The following is a 19,419-nucleotide window of genomic DNA, read 5'->3' as shown; positions in this document are numbered from 1 at the left end:
TTTCCAGATATCCTGATCATGTTTTAAATAATAACACACGGTCTATAGGAGTCATGAGGATACGGTTTTATAATAATTATTTAAATGTTTTTTGTTTACTACCAAATGGGGCAGGAAAATAGAATGAAAAGGTTTCCCATCTTTTCCTACCTTACTTTATTTATACAAAGTTTGTATGAACTCAATATAAACGAGTAAAACGACCAATGACAATATATCACACGAACTTAGGCGAAAAAATGGATTTTCTTGCCAGTTTTAATACAAACAAGACAGTCCATATGTATGATACGACTTTCATCTCGTTTAGTTTAAAACGTTTAGTGATGTGAGAGTTAAATCACAAAACACGGCTTATAATTTGGACTAAGTTAAAAAAATGCCAGCGTAGACAAGTCAGTTGAAACTTTAGCAACTGTTCAGCAAAGCCAGGGGATTCAAGATTTTTAGGACTCCCGCTTACGTTAGAAACCCCTCAGCATCACCACCTAGCGGTTACTTAAAAAACACCACATCAACTAAGTAAACATGTTACATCCATTTATTCAAGTGCAATGAATACACTTTGTTTTCTGCAAAGTCCAAGTTTAGGTTGATTTAAACTTAATTGCCAAACTCTCATACAATATTTAAAACTGTAAACGCACTGGATCTTTTATATAGTACTGTGGGGGAAGATGGGGCAACTTTAACACATAATATCTAAATATCCTGATCGTGTTTTAAACAATTAACCACGATCTATGGAAGTTGTGGGGATACGGTTTTATATTTCTTTGAATGTTCTTTGTTTACTACCAAAAGGGACGCTAAATTAGAATGAAAAGGTGTCCCATCTTCCCCCACCCTACTGTAATATAGATGCAAGAAACAGGGCGGACTACAAACATGCAGCCTCTAAAGTCGGCGGTGCATGCAAAGAATTACTGCGGTTAACGAACAGATGTAAAACGGTAGTTTTAGGGTTTGGTGTAAAAGCGACCAAGTTTTTTCTCTTTGTTGAGTAATTTTGCTGCAGGCAACTCAATTGGTGCCAAGGCGGAAACTATATGACAAATTTGCGCTGGCGTCATTTCTAAAGCCTCTAGACCCGATTGGGTGTAGGGAAAAAGTGGTTTTAAACTCTTTTGATATCGGATAGAAGATAGCAGTTAATTTTCTCGTGTAAAAGGTAGTATTTTAGTTCTTTATCTGTTAGGTTTGCGTATATAATCTCTGTGTGTTTTGTTGAGATTCATGAATTTGCATATACAGACGGTCATTGTCATAACAGAATGCAGGTAGAGTTAGAACGCATAAAGTGCTTTGTGTGTAAACAAACACACTCACAAGCGGTACGTGAACAGAATATAAGCAAACGTGAGGAGAATTAAACACCATTATATACAGCAGGTTACTAACGCATTCTGGGGCGTGTTCAGTCATATAAAACATAGTATAGGAATAAGTTATTCTGTTTGTTGTTGTAACGAATAGTTAGTAGTTCGTAAAATATGGTTGCACCGGTAAAGTCAATTTTTGTAACGATTATAGCAGGGTGGGGTAAGATGAAAAATGTTTTCATTCTATGTTTTCGTCCCATTTGATCGTAAACAAAGAATATTTTTAGAATTTTACAACCGACACCGTATCCCCGCGACTCTAAAAGGGCGTTGTTACTTGTTAAAACTACAATTAGGAAACATTGTTTTAGGTGCTAACGATATTCCATCTTACCCGACACGCTACATTATTATATAGCAGGGTGGGGTAAAATAGAACACCTTCAGCACATATTATCCAAATAACCTGAACGTGTTTTATAATTCTTTAAATGTTGTTTGTTTACTACTTGTCTTATTTCCCCCAGCCTACTATATACTTAATATTTGTTAGAACATGGTTGCCATGTTGTATTGGTTTCTGTGGATTTATCTTGCTACATTAACAAGTGCTTATCCTGGTGGAGCACCGGATGGATCATGCGGACACATGACACCTGCACACGGTTCTCCTGCAAGCAACTTAGACCAGAGTCCCTTTTATTTGAACGTTTCTGCGACTTCATATTTGCCGGGCGAGAAAATAATCGGTAAGTTCAATTAAAGGTGCCGGTGTTTAGGAATGCGATATATTTAAACATAGTAGGATTGGGGGTGATATGGGACATCTTTTCATTCTATTTTCTCGACCCATTTGGTCATAAACAGAGGAAAATTAAAGACTTATAAAACTGTATCCTTACAACTCTCATATAGATCGCTGTTACTTTTTTAAAACACGATTAGGATATTTGTTTATTATGTGCTAAAGGCGTCCCATCTTTCCTCACCCTACTACATAAGTGTTAGAAGATATGGTTATTATGTTTACAATGAAACATCCATACACTGGTAAGAGAAATTGGACCATTAAAACTGTATATTATCACATCAGTATACTATATGAACCGAGTTTTAGTTTAGCTTTTCCTGCGCTTCCTACACGCTATACTTAGCTTCAGTCAAGTACCCTTAAGTTTCGATAGGAAATTCAACATGAATAATTAAATTTTACACAACGAGTGACTGAGAAAATATAGATATTTTGTAAAATGTACGATTATTTATAAAAACGATATATTTTTACAGTCACTGTCCTCAGTAGCGGAGCAAACTTTAAAGGGATGTTTCTGCAAGCGAGGGGTGAAGACAGTCCTAACAATGCGATTGGTTGGTGGGAAAAACCGAACGGGACCAGTTTTAAGCAAATGGAATGCGCAGGCAACAAAAACTCGGCCCTCACACACAGCGATGGGATGTCCAAAGCGGCACCGAGTCGATTTGTATGGATCGCGCCCTGCAACTCAACAACTGACTACAGATTTTAGTGAGTATCACACGGTATACACATTGGCCAGTGGTAGACTAAAAAAAGTAAACTGTGACATGAAATATGATGTTACGACTGTGTTGCTTTATACATTATAGCAAGCATAGTATATTTTGGGGCAAGACATGATATCGTTATAGCACCCAAACCCCATATTGCTTAGTTTTTAACAACTAACAACGCTCTTTTAGAGTGGCGGGGGGAGGGAGGGGGGGGGGCTACGGTTATATATTTATGTAATTATTCTTTATTTACCACCCAATGAGACGAGAAAAAATTAAAACAGGGAACATCTTACCCCACCCACCCAAACATAATTTGTTTATCGTTTTCACACAGTGCTACCATCGTGCAAGAATACGCTACATTCTACGTTAAAATCCCAAGCGATACAGTCGTTCGTGGCAATGGTGAAAAAGTTTGCAAACCACCGGGTTCGGGTGGAACTGGCGTTTCTCTACCGCCGCTATCGATGACATTATTTGTTGCAATCGTACACGCAGTGGCGCTGCTAAGATAGATCTATACATTATGGGCGTTACCCATATACTGTGTTTACTCGTTTAAAACACAGCAGTAATTTATATCGTCCCGCAGAATCCAAATAATCAACGGAGACAAACAACTTCGTATTAAATATTTGATCAATTGATCCAAAGCAAACAATTTCGGGAACGTTTATCAAATTTTGTACCCAAACGTTTATTGTAAATTAAGGCCTCCTTTGGAAAATACTGTAACGAACAATACATTTAAAAAAAAACGAACAATACATTAAAAAAAAAAAACGATTTTTTTAGACGACTTTTATGTTAGACATTAGAATTGATTTATAGTAAGTATTTCCGTGTTCGTTTTTTAAAATCAACTGATATATCGACCGCTAACATGTTTACACACTAATGCTAGCATCATTGACTTTTATAATATAAGAAACATAAGTGATTTATCTATAGCGGTATACGGATTAAAATACTTTATATTCATAATTCACAATTTCGTGATTTTTTCGAACCTAACTATTGTTGTGCACCTTTTTTGAATTTAACATTTTTGAATTAAAAACGTAGTTGCGATATACCAAGTTATTTGTTTTTAAAAAGTTATTTTTTCTTAAGCCATCAATTAAAGCGTAAAATGTTTTCGACGAAAAAGAAGTTTACCTTAGAATTTTATGGAAAATATAGAACCAAAATTTAAACGAATGTTATTTTACTTCCCTATAAATTATAAGAGCTAGAACCACCTTTTAGAAAATTCTACCTGATGGGGCACGCTTTAATTGATATTATCGTTATTTTCATTTTGTCATTTCCTAAAATAAATACAAACCGATTAATTCCTGAGACAATGACGTTACAAAAAAAGCCCCGACAACATTTATCTTCGCAGTGTTTGCTATGTGATAAGAATGCTATATGAGTGACGGACGAGTTAGTCCACATAGGATGACAATTTCCACTATAGGTAAATGGTACGCAGTCATGGGACGCTTTCTACATGTTAGTATGGGTTGCTCGGATACCATGGTTATAAATTATTGTTTGGGCGCGGTGCGTTGGCAGTTACCAAAAAAAACGACATTGAAGCACGCGATACGGTATCGTGATACTTCTCGTATCTTGGCAATAGTTTATAATGTATCGCAGGTGTCTTATTGTTTGTTTAAGCAATTTAGTAACTTTTGTGAGCATTTTCTGAAAGCTGTAAAATAGTTTCTGTAAGCTAGAATAATGACCGAGTTTTACTGCCATTATAAGTAAGACGTAAAACAGACATAACCAGAAAGGCAACTCCCGTGCAGAAGCCACACAAAGGCAGTTGCCATCTGGTTGGGACCTTGTTGCTGGACAAGAATAATTTTTTGCATGGTTTGCCTTTTAGTCCACATACGTACTTATAGCGTTGCTGGTTATTTACATGGCACACCTTAGTTCTACAATCATGGTCACGCGCAGTCACGCAATTAGCGATTATAAGTAGCTTCTTATCAGAGCAAGCTACTTAATAGTCAGAAACAATAGGCTGGGCAAATATGTTTCGTAACCAATGTTTGTACGTTTATGAAGTCATTTCAAAAACTGGTGTTGCATTTAAAAAAAGGCAAGATCAGAAGTTTGTTGTTGTTGTTGCGTGGCAACCAGTAAGAAGGTATATATTACGGTGGGGGAAGACGGAACACCTTTCACGCATAATATCCAAATATCCTGATCGTGTTAGAAACAATTAAAAACGGTCTATGAGAGTTGTGAGGACGTATTTATAATTCTTTAAATGTTCTTTGTTTACTACCAAATGGGACGAGAAAATAGAATGAAAAGGTGTCCCATCTTCCCCCACCCTACTATACATTAATATGAACTCAGTGTAAATGTGGGTAGGAATAAAAAGCTTTTATGATAAGGGTTTAAATTGCTAAACAAATTCGCAGCCTTTTATAAACTCCGCAATTTATTAACTTGTTATAAAGTATGTAAGCTGACAAGAAGCTTAACCGTTATTGGATCAGTTATAATGCAGTGCAGGAATGATAAAAGTAGAAATATTAGATCGCAGAAAAAATAAAGGCAAATATAAATGCGTATAAAGCGAACGTAATGTTAAAATAATCAAAAAACTTCCTGTTTTTAGATTTTGCGATTTATGTTTAAAAAATTATTTGTTTTATCACATCATGTTATATTCGGTCATTGCATTTCTCGGGCTATTAGCGTTTGCGCGCGGTTCGCCAACAGGAGCACCGGAAGCTGCGTGCGTAACTATGACTCCTGATCCTAGTCCAGATAAACATAACGCCAATGCAACTACGAATGAAGTGTCTCCGTACAATGTCACCGCGAATGTTGGGAGCATTGCATCGGGAATGGTTGTTAACAGTAAGTGACATTTTTATGAGAAATCCAATTTATTTTACTCCAGCGGTTCGATTTTACGCGTTTTTTAGCGTCTGTTTAGTTTTTAGAAACGTTGGCGCCAACTTCAGATTATATTAAGCATATTTATCTATATACAGTATTATGATGTAAGATGGGACACAATTGACACATATTATCCGAATATCCTGATCGTGTTTTAAACAAATAGCAACGATCGATACGAGACGTGAAGATATGGTTTTATAATTTTTTGAATGTTCTTTGTTTACTACTAAATGAGACGAGAAAAAAACAAATAGGTGTCCCATACCCCCCCTACTATACCAGTTTTGAATTAACCGGCATGCTGCTTTTACTTTTCATTTTAAATCTCAGTAACCTTGAACGGGACAGAGGAATTCAAAGGAGTTTTGTTGGAAGCGAGATTAAACAGTGGCGATACAGTAACCGCGCAAGGATCTTGGGCAGTACCAAGCTCGGACTACAAAACCCTAAATTGTAATACAACCGCTGGTGCTCTCACCCATAAAAACAGAAATAATAAGACACTTCCAGTGGTCTTTCAATGGACAGCACCAGAAATTACCAGCAGCAATGACTACACGGTTTTGTAAGTTATATAGAGTAATGCTGGAAAATCAAAACGAAAGTAAATTTTGCGTTCCGGGGAATCAGTTATTTATTAAACTGAAATATCGATTTGTTCCTAGCTAAAGATAACGTTATCACTTTACAGCGCTACAGTGGTGACATCGAAGATGGTCTTCTATGTAAAGCTACCAACGGATACGATTACTGTGATTGCTACAAAGTATGTAAAGATTTATAACGTTTATGGTAGGGTGGGGGAGATGGGACACTTTATCATTCTATTCTCGCGTCCCATTTGGTATAAAGAAATTCAAATAATTATAAAACCGTATCCTTTCGACTCCCATAGACCATTCTTAATTGTTTAAAACACGATCAGGATATTTGTATATTTTGCACTAAAGTTGTCTCATCTTCCCCCACCCTACTATATAGATAGAAGCACATACATACTCAAACCTATACAGATATCAAGTTAAATCGTTGATGAATGTAACTTATATTTATTCTCGCGTGTCGAAACAACGGCAACAGTTATAACAAGGGTGTTCTGTTTCATATACATTGTGTCCGCTTACGAGTAACCACGGGTGTAACTGTGTGGGTAATATTTTGTAATAAATGACTGACAATTTAGACAATCCATTAGGCCAGGAAAAAAACACCGTTGGCACCCATACCCCATAATTCCGAATCGTGTTTGGAACATTTAAAAACGCTCTTTTAGAGTGGCGGGCATACGGTTAAATAATTCTATAAACAAATGCTTGTTTACTACTAAATGGGACGAGAAAATAGAGAGAAAATATGTCCCATCCTACCCCATCTGACTATAAATAAAAGGCATGTTATATTATCGTTACTTTACAGTGCTTCCGTCCCACCAACGACCAATGTTACTGAACCGAACTTCACGACTCCACCATCAGCAACCGTTCCTACAGAAAATCCACCATCAGCAACAAACAAATCGGAAACCCTTCCTACAGAAAAGCCAGTCGACTTAACCACAACTACTGGCTCTGGAAATAAACTTCAGCTCTCTAGCGCCATGTTCTGTTTAGCAATAATGGCCATACTTGGCCGCATGCTGGAAATGACTGGATAACGCAGTTTTTAATCACAAAGACGATTGGGAATAAAAAAAAGCAGATCAGTAATATCAAGACTCCATAAATTAATTTCTTCAATTGTTTTTACAAAGTAGAACGAGCTGTATATCTTTATTACCGCTGACTATCACTCATGGGGCATTTGTTTTACATTTGTACTGGAATGGTCGCGATGAACCGAGGTCCAATACCAAAGTGAGCGGCCACCAACAACCCACAACCCCCACATGCACTTTTGTAGAAGTAGAAACGTAACCGTTTATTTTTGCTTAGTTATGCTTTTTAGCGAATAAAACGATGGTTTAATTGGAGAAACATACGCGGTTTAAATTGACGGGTTTTATAGATATATAGAAGTATAGTACTACTGTGGGGCAAGACGGGATACCGTTCACACATAAATCCCATATTTCCTAAAGGTGTTTTAAACCTTTTAAAACGCTTTTTAGAGTGGCCGGGCTACGTTTGTATTATTCTGTCAACATATTTTTAGTAAAGGAAATAAAAACATGTTCCATCTTACCCCACCCCAATATATACAGTGGGGTGTGAGAAGATGGGACACTTTTTGGGTCTATTTTCTCGCACCATTTAGTAGTAAACAAGGGACATTGCAAGAATTATAAAACTATATCCTTACGACTCCCATAAACCGTCGTTAATTGTTTAAAACACGATCAGGATATTTGGATGTTATGTGCTAAAAGTGTCCCATCTTCCCCCACCCTATACTATATCTGTAAAATAACTATGAAGCTTTGTGAGCAACATAGTTATTATCTACTTTCTTTGTGTGGATACACCCACTTGCTTAGGTAAAGTGATATCTAAAGACACTGCTGACTATCTGCCTATAACCATATTTGTTCCGCCCAGAAAACTAATTTATCACTCTAAACTCTTAACAATAATAAATTAATTTTTACACTGACTACCTGCTTTAAACGATAAAACCCTTGAGCAAATTTCCTTGATAAAAATACCTCACACTGCGTGTTGTGAGTGTATTCAACCAAACCCTTTAAAAATCAACACCTTTGAGATTATGAAAGCAATCATGATTCTGAGCATAGCGTATTGGGCTTGTTATGTTTAAATTACAAACTACAAGCTATAACATTATGAATAGTGATCGACATACAAATACACAGGCAATATAGCTACAGCGAGCATGGCACAAAAAGCATGCGTTGGGTAAAAAAGGAAGCACCGTCATGATTTTACAAAACATATGAATTAGAAATAGGTAAGTTTGTAGCAAAAGTTTGGCGTAAAAGCGGTATTTTAACACTAAGTTGCGAAAGCACTGTTATGGTAGCAAGCAATAACATTTGTATATTAGCGGTTGCTGTTTAAACTACAAGTCGCCAGTAGCAAGAACAAATTTGCAAATGAGTAGACTAGTCTACGTATAGACCTATTTGCTTTTAGTTCTAATATTCTATGTGTACAAACTACAAATAGCAACGCATTTGACGTAATAGGCGTTTGTACTGTTAATGAGTTCCACGAAACGTGGGGGGAATTACACAAACCGTCTCCAAGTTAACCATTAATTGTTACGACTTCTTAAATATTGTTAATAATGTATACGAGTCTTGGTTTTAACAACGGTAAGGCCAAGGTTAAAAGTTTGTAATACGAGTCGTATTTGTTGGTGAACAGACAACCTTGGATTCGTGCACTCACACCACACGTGCTCACCTTATGCGAGTTCGTCATAATGGTTGTGCCGCTGATTCTTCGATATAACGTCACTTGCCGAGTTGCATTTTCCGCGGAGCGTTTTTGATGACGTCATCGGTTCAAATCGGGGTTTTCCGTACACGCGAGCTTGGATGTGAGACGCTGACTTGGCGAAACGCAGCCCGAGGTTTCTAGCGCTCCTGCGCGCCACCGCCCGGCGAGTGCGTGGCGTTTCAGGTGAGCTGCTTCCCAATTCTTTGTAGCGGTTGGATTCTGCTTGAGTTTGACGTTTCCTAAAAATAAATCGTGTAAGATTAAAATTAGAAAAATTGTCCACTTACCAGTTACTGCATATGTAGCATTGTGGGTGATTTATGATTAAAGAACTTTTTGGGGAGAAAATATTAAGTACAATCATATTTTATAAACATTGTTAAACACTTTTTGCTGAAATGCAAAGCAAACAGATGTAAAACATTAGGTATAAATCATAGTTTCTGATAAGCTTACTTTTTAGCAGAGGAACCAACATTATCATCTATTACAGTAACCAGGTTATCACTGTTCGCTTGTAGCTGTTGAATTCCACATGATACTTGCTCCAAGTGGTTGTTAAAATCATCAGCTCTGTATGATCTGAAGATATAGGCATTAAGTTACAATTATACCAGTTTTTATAAGTGACACTTATATGCCAGATGTTTAAATAGTTTTACAATAAAAACCTAAAAAAATGCGGTTGAACATCATTGAAAGGTATGATTTAAAAACACTTGCAAGGTATTATAAACTAACTCCTGGAAAAAAATAGTGTTTATAAATATATATTATCAGCTAACCTTTTACGACTGATTGGTGTTTTCTGTTTGTTAGAAGAAGATGTAGAAACACTGCAAGAAAATTAAGTTATTAGTTAATACTGAATACAAGTAAGAAGTACCAACCAACAAAAATACTACTGCGTGGGGTTGATCATACCAAATGCATTCAACGTAACTTTTCATACAAAAACGTATCATACTTTTTAGATCAGATTTGGCCCATTACCCCAACACCCGGGAAGTCCATTTAAGTCGTTCATGCGACCGGTGCCGCTCATGTACCATGCTTACAACCAAATGAATTTGTTTTGTATCATTCCATTTATCATACTAAATACAAACATTTAACAGCAGCCAGCTCCTATTGCTGGAAGTTGTAGTACTTACCTGCTACGAAGTGAATGAGAACATGAGTTTGTTGGAGGGGAATCAAACGGGTTGTTTGGTGTCAAAGGAGAAAAATTCATTCGTTCTCTGTATTGTGTACGTGGGGTTTTCTCGTTTACTTTCTGATTGGATTCTAAACGTTGGCGTTTCTGTTTGCCCGTGATTTTCTGCAGGATTTAGTAAACTCTTACAGCATAGAAAGGGAAACATGAAATTGGATTAAAACTGATGCTGAGAAATTTATGGTTGATGACAAAATAGTGCAGTAGACTATAAAATTAAATTATTAATAATGATGAAAGCAGAGTTAACTCAATATACAAAAATGCAGTTTCGATCTGAATTAAATGTAATTTTCTTGGATCTTTGCCCTTTGGTAATAATATTTAAAAATAGTGTAAGCTGCAAAAATAAAAGGAAATTATAGGATAAACAGTTTAAACACTAAACTGTAGGTCACCAAAAGAACAAATAGACCTATAACATCTAAGGTGCTACATATTGTGAAATAAGCTACTAACAAAAAATCACACAAAAATAAAGCTTAGGGCATTCCATGACATAGCAAAATGCATATGATAATGATATGCAATATATATATATATATAAAAATAAGAAATAAATGTATTCTCAAATAATGAAGCAAAGTATACCTGAGCCACAAAGTTAAAAGTGGTTTGCATTTTTCTTTTTAACTTTGAATCCTGGGGTGTTGGGCGTTCAGAATCACTTTCAGATTCCAAACGTTTGTGCTTAGTAGTCAAGTACACTCGTGCTATGCTTGAGACAGCATTCAGTTGCTTAAGAGGGATCCTAGGCCTCAGTGTCATGCCAAATGCCTTTGATTTTTTGGACTTTATGTATTTTTCTGGCACAGGAGAATATACTTGTGTGTGCATCGTATTTTCGTCATAGATTCCAACATATTTGTTCTCATTTGTTGTGCCAACTGACATTTTAAATACAAGAGATGATATCTGATTATTTCCTTATCTTATTTCATTAGTTAAGAGAAGTCTGTAAATCGGATCAACTTATTAAACACATATAGCCAGTACATATCTAAATAAAGTTTATTAATATTTTTAAATTTCCAACAAAATATTTTTAAACTTCCAACAAAAAAAAAAAATTTGCTTGTTATATCAACTATACTGCTAAAATATAAAAACTTTTATGATTTTTCTGCCCTTTTATATGCTACATTACACATAACCTTTTATATGCTACATTACACACAAATAACAAATTAAGTAATATTTTAACAGAAAAACCTGCCTAGTTTTAATCAAAACCCTAAATTTATCCTTTATTTCATCGAAGAAAATCGTTGTTTACAAAATTGTACTTGCCGCGTAGCATAGAAATCTAAAAAAGCTTGTGACGTCAGAGCGCATAGATATCCGCAAATTGCCAAAACTAAAACGCTGTTTCTTTTTTCGCAGTAATGTACAACCACTAGCCAAAAAAATAACACAGAAAAATAGAGAGTGCGGTTACGTAGACATAATTTATAAAGTTTCTTTATAGCGTCTCTATTTACAAGTTACAAACGAACAACGTGTGCACGCTGGTTTCGCTCGAAAGTAAGCAGAGACCTTCGAAGTTTAATATAGACAAAGTAGGGCGCAGTTAACTCTGTAATATGTACTAAACCACCTGTCGTAATAAGTATGAGAAAAAAGATGAAATATTGCACAAAATATAGCGTAAACCTTGATGTTACGACCCAAATCGCCATGGCCCCACAAATTCTTCGATTTGATTTGCCCTCATAGACTTGTTTAGTGGTAGTCTGTATACTTTATTCAACAAAATTGCGCATATACTTTCAATCGCACCCCGAGTTAGTATTGAAGAGGTTACTTATTAGGCCTAACCGTGTCTTTGTTTATTAGCCCGCCTTTAACGAGTACTGTAGGGAAAGATGGGTCACCTTTAGTAGGCCTACATAATATTGAAATATCCTCATTGTGTTAAACAGTTAAAACGGTCTATGGAAGTTGTAATGATTCGGTTTTATAATTTTTTGAATGTTCTTCTATTACTACCAAATGGACGAGAAAATAGAACAAAAAGGTGTCCCATCTTCCTCACCCTACTATATAGCTTCGGTTTTGCTTTAAGTTTTGGTTGAATGGTGTTTACTTACGTGTGATCTCGCCACCAAAGCTTAACATCAGTATAACTGAGGTTACTTATTAACAAAAAGGCCTACGGCTATTTACCCTTTTAGGATTAGATTTCATGCAGCGTAGCCTGAATAGCATTGCCGAGGTTTGCGAACAAAAATTTTATGGATAAGGTTTACAGTAACTAGAGCGAATGGCAGTCAATAAAAACCACACATTAAAACTGTTTAGTTAAAAAAGTGTTAATTGCCGAGGTCTCCGGTTTAGTTGGAAACTATTTTGCAACTAGGCTATCTGTTGTTTGCACAGCATTTAAAACACTTAGTTCAAACTTTGAAATCAGTTTTAGGTTTTGGTTGAGCAATATTAAGTCAATGCATACTTACATTAAAGTTCGAGGTCAGACCAGTTTAAATTGAAGCACGCCAAGACACTATTGCTTTTATATTTACGAAACACAATACATATGTTTTCCAATTACCAAACCATAAAATGACCTTTTGGTCTAAAAAAACATTACTTCAGCAGAGTTATAACGTGGTTAGAGTATATATTTTCAATCAGTATGTCTGCTAGCACACCCGAAAAACCGAAACCAGACTACAGCTATCTCAAGCACCCGCTATTCCCCGATGGTTATCCTTTGTTTCCTGGTTGCACGCAAGAGATTTTCGACTCAGCTCAAGCCTACGAGCCGGATTCGTCCGACATTTTTGTGGTCACCTATCCCAAGTGTGGGACAACATGGATGCTAAATATACTGTACCTCATTGAGCACGGAGGCAACATGATTGGTAGCGACGACAACCTTAACTATCACTATCCCTTCTTAGAATTAGTCGGCGGTGACAAGGTACAGGAGTTTAAAGCACCGAGGGTCATTAAAACTCATTTGGACGACCGAATGATTAAGCACAAAGAAGGCGTCAAATACATTTTCGTAGGTACACTGCTATTTAAACAGACGAATATAGTGGGTGGGGAAAGATGGGACACCTGTTTATTCTATTTTCTCTTTCCATTCGGTTGTAAACAAAAAACATTCGAAAAATATAAAACCCCTCACAACTTCCATAGATCGTTGTTAATTGTTTAAAACAAGATCAGGATATTTGAATAAAATGTGGTAAAGGTATCTCGTCTTCTCCCACCCCTACAATATATATATTGTGCAGTCCATCTATTCACGTTGTTTTCTATTTCCGCAGCTCGTAACCCGAAAGATTGTGTTGTCTCGTTCTTCCACCATACGCTTGACTTCCATAACTTCTACAAATATAAGGGCGGAAAGTTTGACGATTACTTTAAGATTTTCATGCAGGGCAAAGTTGACTGGGGCGATTATTTCGTTATGGTGCCAAGGTGGTACGAGAAAAGCTTGAAGGAGAAAAATGTCCATTTCGTGCTTTACGAAGACATGAAAATTGACCCCAAATCGTACGTTTGTTATGACCGTATAGTTTACTCAATTTCAGTTTGTTGCACTTTCATAATCTCCGGAATTGTGTTGTCGCATACGAGTGGGTATTTTGGAGATTTCTCAACCAAGCAAAATACCTATATATACCTAAATATATCTAGCATATGACAGGTACATAGTAATCGACGACTGTTTTGTAGCGACTGCTGTGTACGAATGATTCCAAATTCTTTTCATTCTATATAAGCAAGGTCTTACGCCGAGGCGTGTTGGTTTATGGACCGAATTTTTTTCATTATTCCCTAAAGTTCATGCATTTCAGGGAAATTGAAAAATTAGCGAATTTCTTGGGGCCGAAATGGTCAGATTCAATCAAGCGTGAAGGAGTTTTAGAAAACGTCATCAAGAACTCTTCTTTCAACTCAATGAAGTCCAACCATTTGAAATATGTGAGTTATAAAAACTCAAGTTTGGAATAGAACGATGTTCTCGCTTTTGTTGGTTTGTTTCTTTTTTATACGGTTTGTTTCTTGTTTATAAAGGGCCTCTTTTACATACGAATTGTGGTTGCAACAACATATAAGGAACATAGGAGATACTCTTCAACCCTTTATAAAGCATATTTATATAGTGCTTTGTGCAATGTGGCCAAAACTTAGCAATTCCCAAATTGTGCGATAAACGTATTTTTACAAAACACTACACTTGTTCGCGTGTTCGACTAGAAAATTAATGTTTAAGCCTTGACAGCCAAATAATAAAACTGCAGCAGAAAACGAAAACATCCTCTTTTCGTCTTCAGTGCATCACTATTGCTCCTAAAGATCTGAAATTTATGAGGAAGGGAGCGGCCGGCGATTGGAGGAATACGTTGTCGGAGGAACAGAGTCAAGAAATTGACGAAAAGATGAAGAAAGTTGGAAAGGAGTATCCAGGGTTTGATAAGATCTGGGAAAAATACCCAGACCTTCTGTAAGACTCGGATATATATTGTGCGTTTTATTCATTACACAGACGCTATGTCAGAGGCAATTAAGAGTCCCATTAAAAATCAGTATCAACATTGCGTGTTCAATATTATAAACGAAACTTTGTGGATGTATATGTGCATAAATAAAGGTTGTGTTGTATTCAATAATTGCACAAATGCGAAGCCGTCAATACGATTCGAAAACAGCCACCGGGCTATATACTAATATTGCATACGGGTGATATACCGCGTGTTGAAAGCTACAATGTTGGGTTTCTACGACCGCTTGACTCTCTGGAACTCCCGAGACCTCAGAGCGTTCAACCGAATGAAGCCTGTAGCATCAGCGGCGTTGTGATCGCCTTCCACTTCCATACTGAAGGGTCGTTAAAAGGTTATAGTGGAAAAGTACAGGGAAATTTTAATTAGCGTGGCAGGCCGGGTAGAATATGAATGAAAAACAAATATTGTAAAACTACAAAGAACCGTATATGCCGCATATATGTAACCTGCGCGGCGGGCTAACGGCAGTCGTTATAACAGGAGAGTTCTGCTAGCCGTATCGAACCTTAACACGATTTCACAGGAAAGCCAATCATTCTCCCGCGGCACTGGCCAAATAATTAGACATTTGAATTATACAATCCTCCGAAAAGTCACTTCACCACAAAACACGTATGTGAATCCGGGCAAGACACTTAACGGCAATTGCTCTAACCCTGTGGTCACTAATGGGTTGCCTAAATTTTCAGCCATACATAAAAAAAAACAAAAAAAATTCAAAAAATTCCCCTCAAAATTACATTCCAAGTAACTAGTATGTTTGACCGAGGTGATGAAACAGAACATCCGTGTTATAACGACTGTTGTTTTCCGGCAACGCGAGGATAAAAGCAAGTTACATTCATTCATTCAAGACAAACTTATAACACGGAAACACCGGAAATATCACTAACTCTGCCATATCACATACATTTCTTACACGCTACAACTTACCTTACAAGATCCTGGTTATACAACGAGCGGGGAGATTCACGTGACATCACGTAGACGCCTCCCTTGTATAATTTAAGATGTACAGTACCGTCAACAACGTTCTGGCTCAGAGCAATACACGCTCGAGTGTATTCACACTCCGGACTATACCACATGCCTGTAATACATTGAATGTGCATTATTATTATGAGTGACGTCATACACAGAGATGTGATGAATGAATGAATGAAACTTCTTTTATCCTAACTCGGCGGGGTAACGACCGTCGCCATGACACCTTTTCATTCTATCAACTTGTCCAATTTGGTAGTAAACAAGGAACATACTAAGATTTATAAGACTGTATCTTCACGACTCCCGTAGTGTGTGTTAATTGTTTAAAACACGATCAGAATATGTGGGTATTCGGAAATGAAAGTGTCCTGTCTTCCCCCACCCTACTATATCAGCAATGCTTACCATTATAAACCTGAGTCTCAAACTCTCGTTTCAGGTATTGCTTCAACTTTAACACTTCACGATCCATGGTTAGAAGCTCCAGGTCAATATGTGCTTCTTGTAGAACCGTCCCTGCCGGGGTTTCGTAGCAACCACGCGATTTCATACCGATAAACCGGTTCTCTACAATGTCGATGCGTCCAATTCCATGCTTTCCGCTAAAAATTCAGACCATTATAACGTTCGGCGCGGTCGTACAGTGATTAGCGCGTCTGCCTCCGGTTTAAGGGTTTACGGTTTCGAGGCTCGATTCTGCTACCACTGTAGGCGAGGGGTATGAAACAGAACACCTGTGTTATAATAACGACTGTCGCTTACGCACCACGCGAAGATAAATAAGTTACATTCATTCATACACTAACTCGTTACATACCCATAATACGTGAACTAAAAGGGCGTGATCTTTTTTAAGCCCGCATGTAAAAGGGAAATATGTAGAAAACTAAACACGTCTGCTTGCGTGTGTTAGACCTATAATAACACGACACTAAGTTATATCACATAAAACAAACATGGTAAACGGAAAAAGTGGACTTACGCAATTTCGTTCAGATATACGAACAGTTGCAGGGATTCTTCCAATACACGACCATCATGAGTCTTCACTTTGACAGGAAAACCTCCTTTAAACTCAATAGAGATGTGATCTGCCTTGTCAGGGGCTTTCTCCGGTGACACAGTCATCATATACATGTCAGAGTCGGCTGCTATCGCTGGGTTTTCCAACTCACCCCCCTCGAAACTAGAATGGTTAAGTTAGTTACACAACATAAACTTTATTTATTGCTTGAAATACAGTAATGAAGATCAAATTATTAAAATTACAAAGAAAAAAATTAGAATTAAAATCTTAATAATAAGCTACGGGTAAAAACTATTTGAATAAAAAAGTCTTTTTTACACATCCCCCTACCCGCTGTAAGTAAATATGCTGGCAATTATTTTTTGAAATTTTTTTAATTTAATGTATGGCTGACAATTTAGATTTATACATTAAGCATTGCATTAGTTACTTAACATATACATCATATAGCGTTACCTGATATGCATTAAATTAGCATCCATGCTCCAGGACTTAGATTTCGTTGCACTAACTGGAATGTTCTTTTCAGCAGCGTATTGTAACAAGTCATTTCTACCAGCAAACCGACTGTAGAAAAATACATAAGCATGTACTACTACTTAAACATGATTTAATATTATTGTATATTAACTTTTTTATTTGTCTCTTCGATTACGGTAGCAAAGATTTCTTTTTTCGCACACATCCTTTGTTTTTATTGTTTTTAATCTTTTAAAATTCTGCGCGACCATTCATGGTTAATAGTATATAATAAGCGGTAAAGCCGTAGTTTGGATAAATTTGGTGAACTCTCGGCGACCCCAAATTTCTTAACATGACCGCTAGTTTGGGAAACCCCGATTTAAAATTTAAATGATAAAAACATATTAGCAGTAAGAATATACTAGCAAACAAGTTACATACAAAACAAACAACAAGAGTCAGGAGCAATGAAAACAAATACTCAAAAACACTGGATATGTCCATATCACTTCACGGCTACTATAAACGTTTACTTTTATGAACAAGATACTCTATATCTACATAAAGTACCCTTTGCCACAGCATCTGTACATTTCGGATAAACTAATTACAACTATTTTTAAGTCTAACATATTGTCGAAATACCTTAGGAAGTTCTCCATCCTCCAAGGTGCTATTACTTTGATCGTTGGAAATAAGGCGTAACAAGCTATTTCGAACCTAACCTGATCGTTTCCCTGTGAAAATTATCAGTTAGTGCATAGTAATTGGCAAATATAAAGCAGTACTTATCCATCATCCCACTTTAGCAACTAATATAGAAAATTACACTGACCCAATGGCACTAAATAAAAAAGTTTTCATTATATAAAATTTAATAAAAACATAAAATCTAAATGTCATATTATATTTTTAACACTGAAAAAAAAATGCATTTTAAAAGTTCATATAAAATACCTTTCCAGTTGCTCCATGTGATATGTATGTAGCATTCTCTTTCTTTGCTACTTCGATAAGTTTACGAGCGATGCATGGTCGAGCAAGAGCTGTGCCCATGAGGTATCTATCCTCATACTTCGCGTTTGCTTGCACTGCTGGCCAAATAAACTCCTCAACGAATTCCTTTTTACAATCTTCTATATACATCTGGTCAAACATGTGTATTAGGTCAGCATGACAGAAATGAAATAATAATTGCGTTAATTTCTCTTATTCCTAAATACTAAAAAAAATCTTTTTTTTTGTTTTATATTTCTTTGTTTCAGAAAAAATGACATTTAGACATATAAGGACAAATAGAAAAAAAAAGATTAACCCAAATATTTGTGTCTTTTACACACAAGAAGTCTCTACAAAAATGTGAGATACATAGCCTTGTTAAATGTTTTACGGACCATTATTTATCATGTTTGTCACCTTTTCAGCACCAAGACGCAAACCCTTCTCTCGTGCTACTTCAAAGTCCTCATTTTGACCAACATCTGCCTGAAATTTTTTACAATTTTGTTAAAAAATTCACAAAATTTTAAACGTAATTTGAACCTGCGAAAATTGAATGGACTGTTTGAGTTAAGTTACTTAAAATATAAAAATCAAATATAATATTTTGTCTGAATATAAGTTTTTCAAAGTCTAATTCTTTATGGGTGTAACCACATGACTAACATATACCCCATATGTTAGTGATGTAATATCCAGTATTTCAGTATTAAAATATATGCCATGTATGTATATGTATGTATGTAACTTACTTTATCCTTGCGTGGCCGCAAAACGACAATCGTTATCACACGGGTTTAACACCTCGTGCCAGCTTACGAGTTACCATGTATGTTACTTTCTGGGTGATTATTTTTTTTGGATTTTTTATTTTTTTTATGTATGGCTGATAATTTGGACAACCCATTAGTGACCACTGGGTTGGAGCAATTGCTGTTAAGTGTCTTGCCCAAGGACACATACGCCCACAATGGTAGCAGCGAAGAGCTTGAACCCATACCTTGGGTTACAGGCAGGCGCGCTAACCATACGCCAC

General features: G+C 36.4%; 5 protein-coding genes across 6 annotated transcripts in view; 3 read left to right on the top strand and 2 right to left on the bottom strand.

The window, feature by feature from the left end:
• The first annotated feature begins 1,830 nt into the window (after nucleotides 1-1,830).
• On the top strand, nucleotides 1,831-4,189 carry LOC100184320 (putative defense protein 3). 2 transcript variants are annotated; one of them, XM_002128341.5, is made up of 3 exons: nucleotides 1,831-2,071; nucleotides 2,610-2,847; nucleotides 3,190-4,189. In XM_002128341.5, the coding sequence occupies exons 1-3, from the start codon at nucleotides 1,879-1,881 to the stop codon at nucleotides 3,368-3,370; spliced, it is 612 nt and encodes a 203-aa protein (XP_002128377.1). In that variant the 5' UTR covers nucleotides 1,831-1,878; the 3' UTR covers nucleotides 3,371-4,189. The 2 variants fall into 2 exon arrangements, with proteins under 2 accessions (XP_002128377.1, XP_026691822.1); XM_026836021.1 differs by lacking the exon at nucleotides 1,831-2,071 and adding an exon at nucleotides 2,339-2,372.
• A 1,258-nt stretch (nucleotides 4,190-5,447) lies between these two features.
• On the top strand, nucleotides 5,448-7,744 carry LOC100178053 (putative defense protein 3). Its single transcript, XM_002128223.5, has 4 exons — nucleotides 5,448-5,726; nucleotides 6,102-6,336; nucleotides 6,463-6,537; nucleotides 7,188-7,744. Exons 1-4 carry the CDS (start codon nucleotides 5,525-5,527, stop codon nucleotides 7,423-7,425), a joined length of 750 nt encoding a protein of 249 aa, XP_002128259.1. The 5' UTR covers nucleotides 5,448-5,524; the 3' UTR covers nucleotides 7,426-7,744.
• Nucleotides 7,745-8,418: 674 nt separating this feature from the next.
• On the bottom strand, nucleotides 8,419-11,379 carry LOC100186715. The gene is made up of 5 exons (XM_002128007.3): nucleotides 10,977-11,379; nucleotides 10,324-10,490; nucleotides 9,955-10,005; nucleotides 9,626-9,751; nucleotides 8,419-9,408 (listed from the first exon to the last, which is right to left on the bottom strand). Exons 1-5 carry the CDS (start codon nucleotides 11,277-11,279, stop codon nucleotides 9,135-9,137), a joined length of 921 nt encoding a protein of 306 aa, XP_002128043.1. The 5' UTR covers nucleotides 11,280-11,379; the 3' UTR covers nucleotides 8,419-9,134.
• A 1,571-nt stretch (nucleotides 11,380-12,950) lies between these two features.
• LOC100180423 (sulfotransferase 1C2-like) lies at nucleotides 12,951-15,009 on the top strand. Its single transcript, XM_002122992.4, has 4 exons — nucleotides 12,951-13,399; nucleotides 13,664-13,892; nucleotides 14,198-14,324; nucleotides 14,678-15,009. Exons 1-4 carry the CDS (start codon nucleotides 13,021-13,023, stop codon nucleotides 14,849-14,851), a joined length of 909 nt encoding a protein of 302 aa, XP_002123028.1. The 5' UTR covers nucleotides 12,951-13,020; the 3' UTR covers nucleotides 14,852-15,009.
• Nucleotides 14,899-19,419, bottom strand: part of LOC100176491 (argininosuccinate synthase-like) — a 6,565-nt gene continuing 2,044 nt past the window's right edge. Inside the window, exons 3-10 of the mRNA XM_009861452.3 lie at nucleotides 18,801-18,869; nucleotides 18,342-18,530; nucleotides 18,030-18,121; nucleotides 17,379-17,489; nucleotides 16,878-17,081; nucleotides 16,301-16,497; nucleotides 15,842-15,998; nucleotides 14,899-15,221 (exon numbers count right to left, since the gene is read on the bottom strand). Of these exons, the coding sequence (XP_009859754.1) occupies nucleotides 15,122-15,221; nucleotides 15,842-15,998; nucleotides 16,301-16,497; nucleotides 16,878-17,081; nucleotides 17,379-17,489; nucleotides 18,030-18,121; nucleotides 18,342-18,530; nucleotides 18,801-18,869 (1,119 nt within the window). The 3' untranslated portion in view covers nucleotides 14,899-15,121. The remainder of the gene's footprint in view (nucleotides 15,222-15,841; nucleotides 15,999-16,300; nucleotides 16,498-16,877; nucleotides 17,082-17,378; nucleotides 17,490-18,029; nucleotides 18,122-18,341; nucleotides 18,531-18,800; nucleotides 18,870-19,419) is intronic.

Source organism: Ciona intestinalis, chromosome 9 (assembly GCF_000224145.3).
Source record: "Ciona intestinalis chromosome 9, KH, whole genome shotgun sequence".
Classification (NCBI taxonomy): domain Eukaryota; kingdom Metazoa; phylum Chordata; class Ascidiacea; order Phlebobranchia; family Cionidae; genus Ciona; species Ciona intestinalis.
The sequence above is the reverse complement of the archived record's forward strand: the minus strand, read 5'-3'. Positions and strand labels throughout refer to the sequence as shown.

Excerpts from the sequence above, each read along its gene's own strand:
- LOC100180423 (XM_002122992.4), top strand. The coding sequence starts at position 13,021 with ATGTCTGCTAGCACACCCGAAAAACCGAAACCAGACTACAGCTATCTC. Across the intron at positions 13,893-14,197 it reads ATGAAAATTGACCCCAAATC|GGAAATTGAAAAATTAGCGA; the intron begins GTACGTTTGTTA and ends CATGCATTTCAG. Across the intron at positions 14,325-14,677 it reads AGTCCAACCATTTGAAATAT|TGCATCACTATTGCTCCTAA; the intron begins GTGAGTTATAAA and ends TTTCGTCTTCAG.
- LOC100178053 (XM_002128223.5), top strand. The coding sequence starts at position 5,525 with ATGTTATATTCGGTCATTGCATTTCTCGGGCTATTAGCGTTTGCGCGC. Across the intron at positions 5,727-6,101 it reads ATCGGGAATGGTTGTTAACA|TAACCTTGAACGGGACAGAG; the intron begins GTAAGTGACATT and ends TTTAAATCTCAG. Across the intron at positions 6,538-7,187 it reads ATTACTGTGATTGCTACAAA|TGCTTCCGTCCCACCAACGA; the intron begins GTATGTAAAGAT and ends GTTACTTTACAG.
- LOC100184320 (XM_002128341.5), top strand. The coding sequence starts at position 1,879 with ATGGTTGCCATGTTGTATTGGTTTCTGTGGATTTATCTTGCTACATTA. Across the intron at positions 2,072-2,609 it reads GCCGGGCGAGAAAATAATCG|TCACTGTCCTCAGTAGCGGA; the intron begins GTAAGTTCAATT and ends ATATTTTTACAG. Across the intron at positions 2,848-3,189 it reads ACAACTGACTACAGATTTTA|TGCTACCATCGTGCAAGAAT; the intron begins GTGAGTATCACA and ends GTTTTCACACAG.
- LOC100186715 (XM_002128007.3), bottom strand. The coding sequence starts at position 11,279 with ATGTCAGTTGGCACAACAAATGAGAACAAATATGTTGGAATCTATGAC. Across the intron at positions 10,006-10,323 it reads TCTCATTCACTTCGTAGCAG|TGTTTCTACATCTTCTTCTA; the intron begins GTAAGTACTACA and ends ATTTTCTTGCAG. Across the intron at positions 9,409-9,625 it reads GTTGGTTCCTCTGCTAAAAA|GAAACGTCAAACTCAAGCAG; the intron begins GTAAGCTTATCA and ends ATTTATTTTTAG.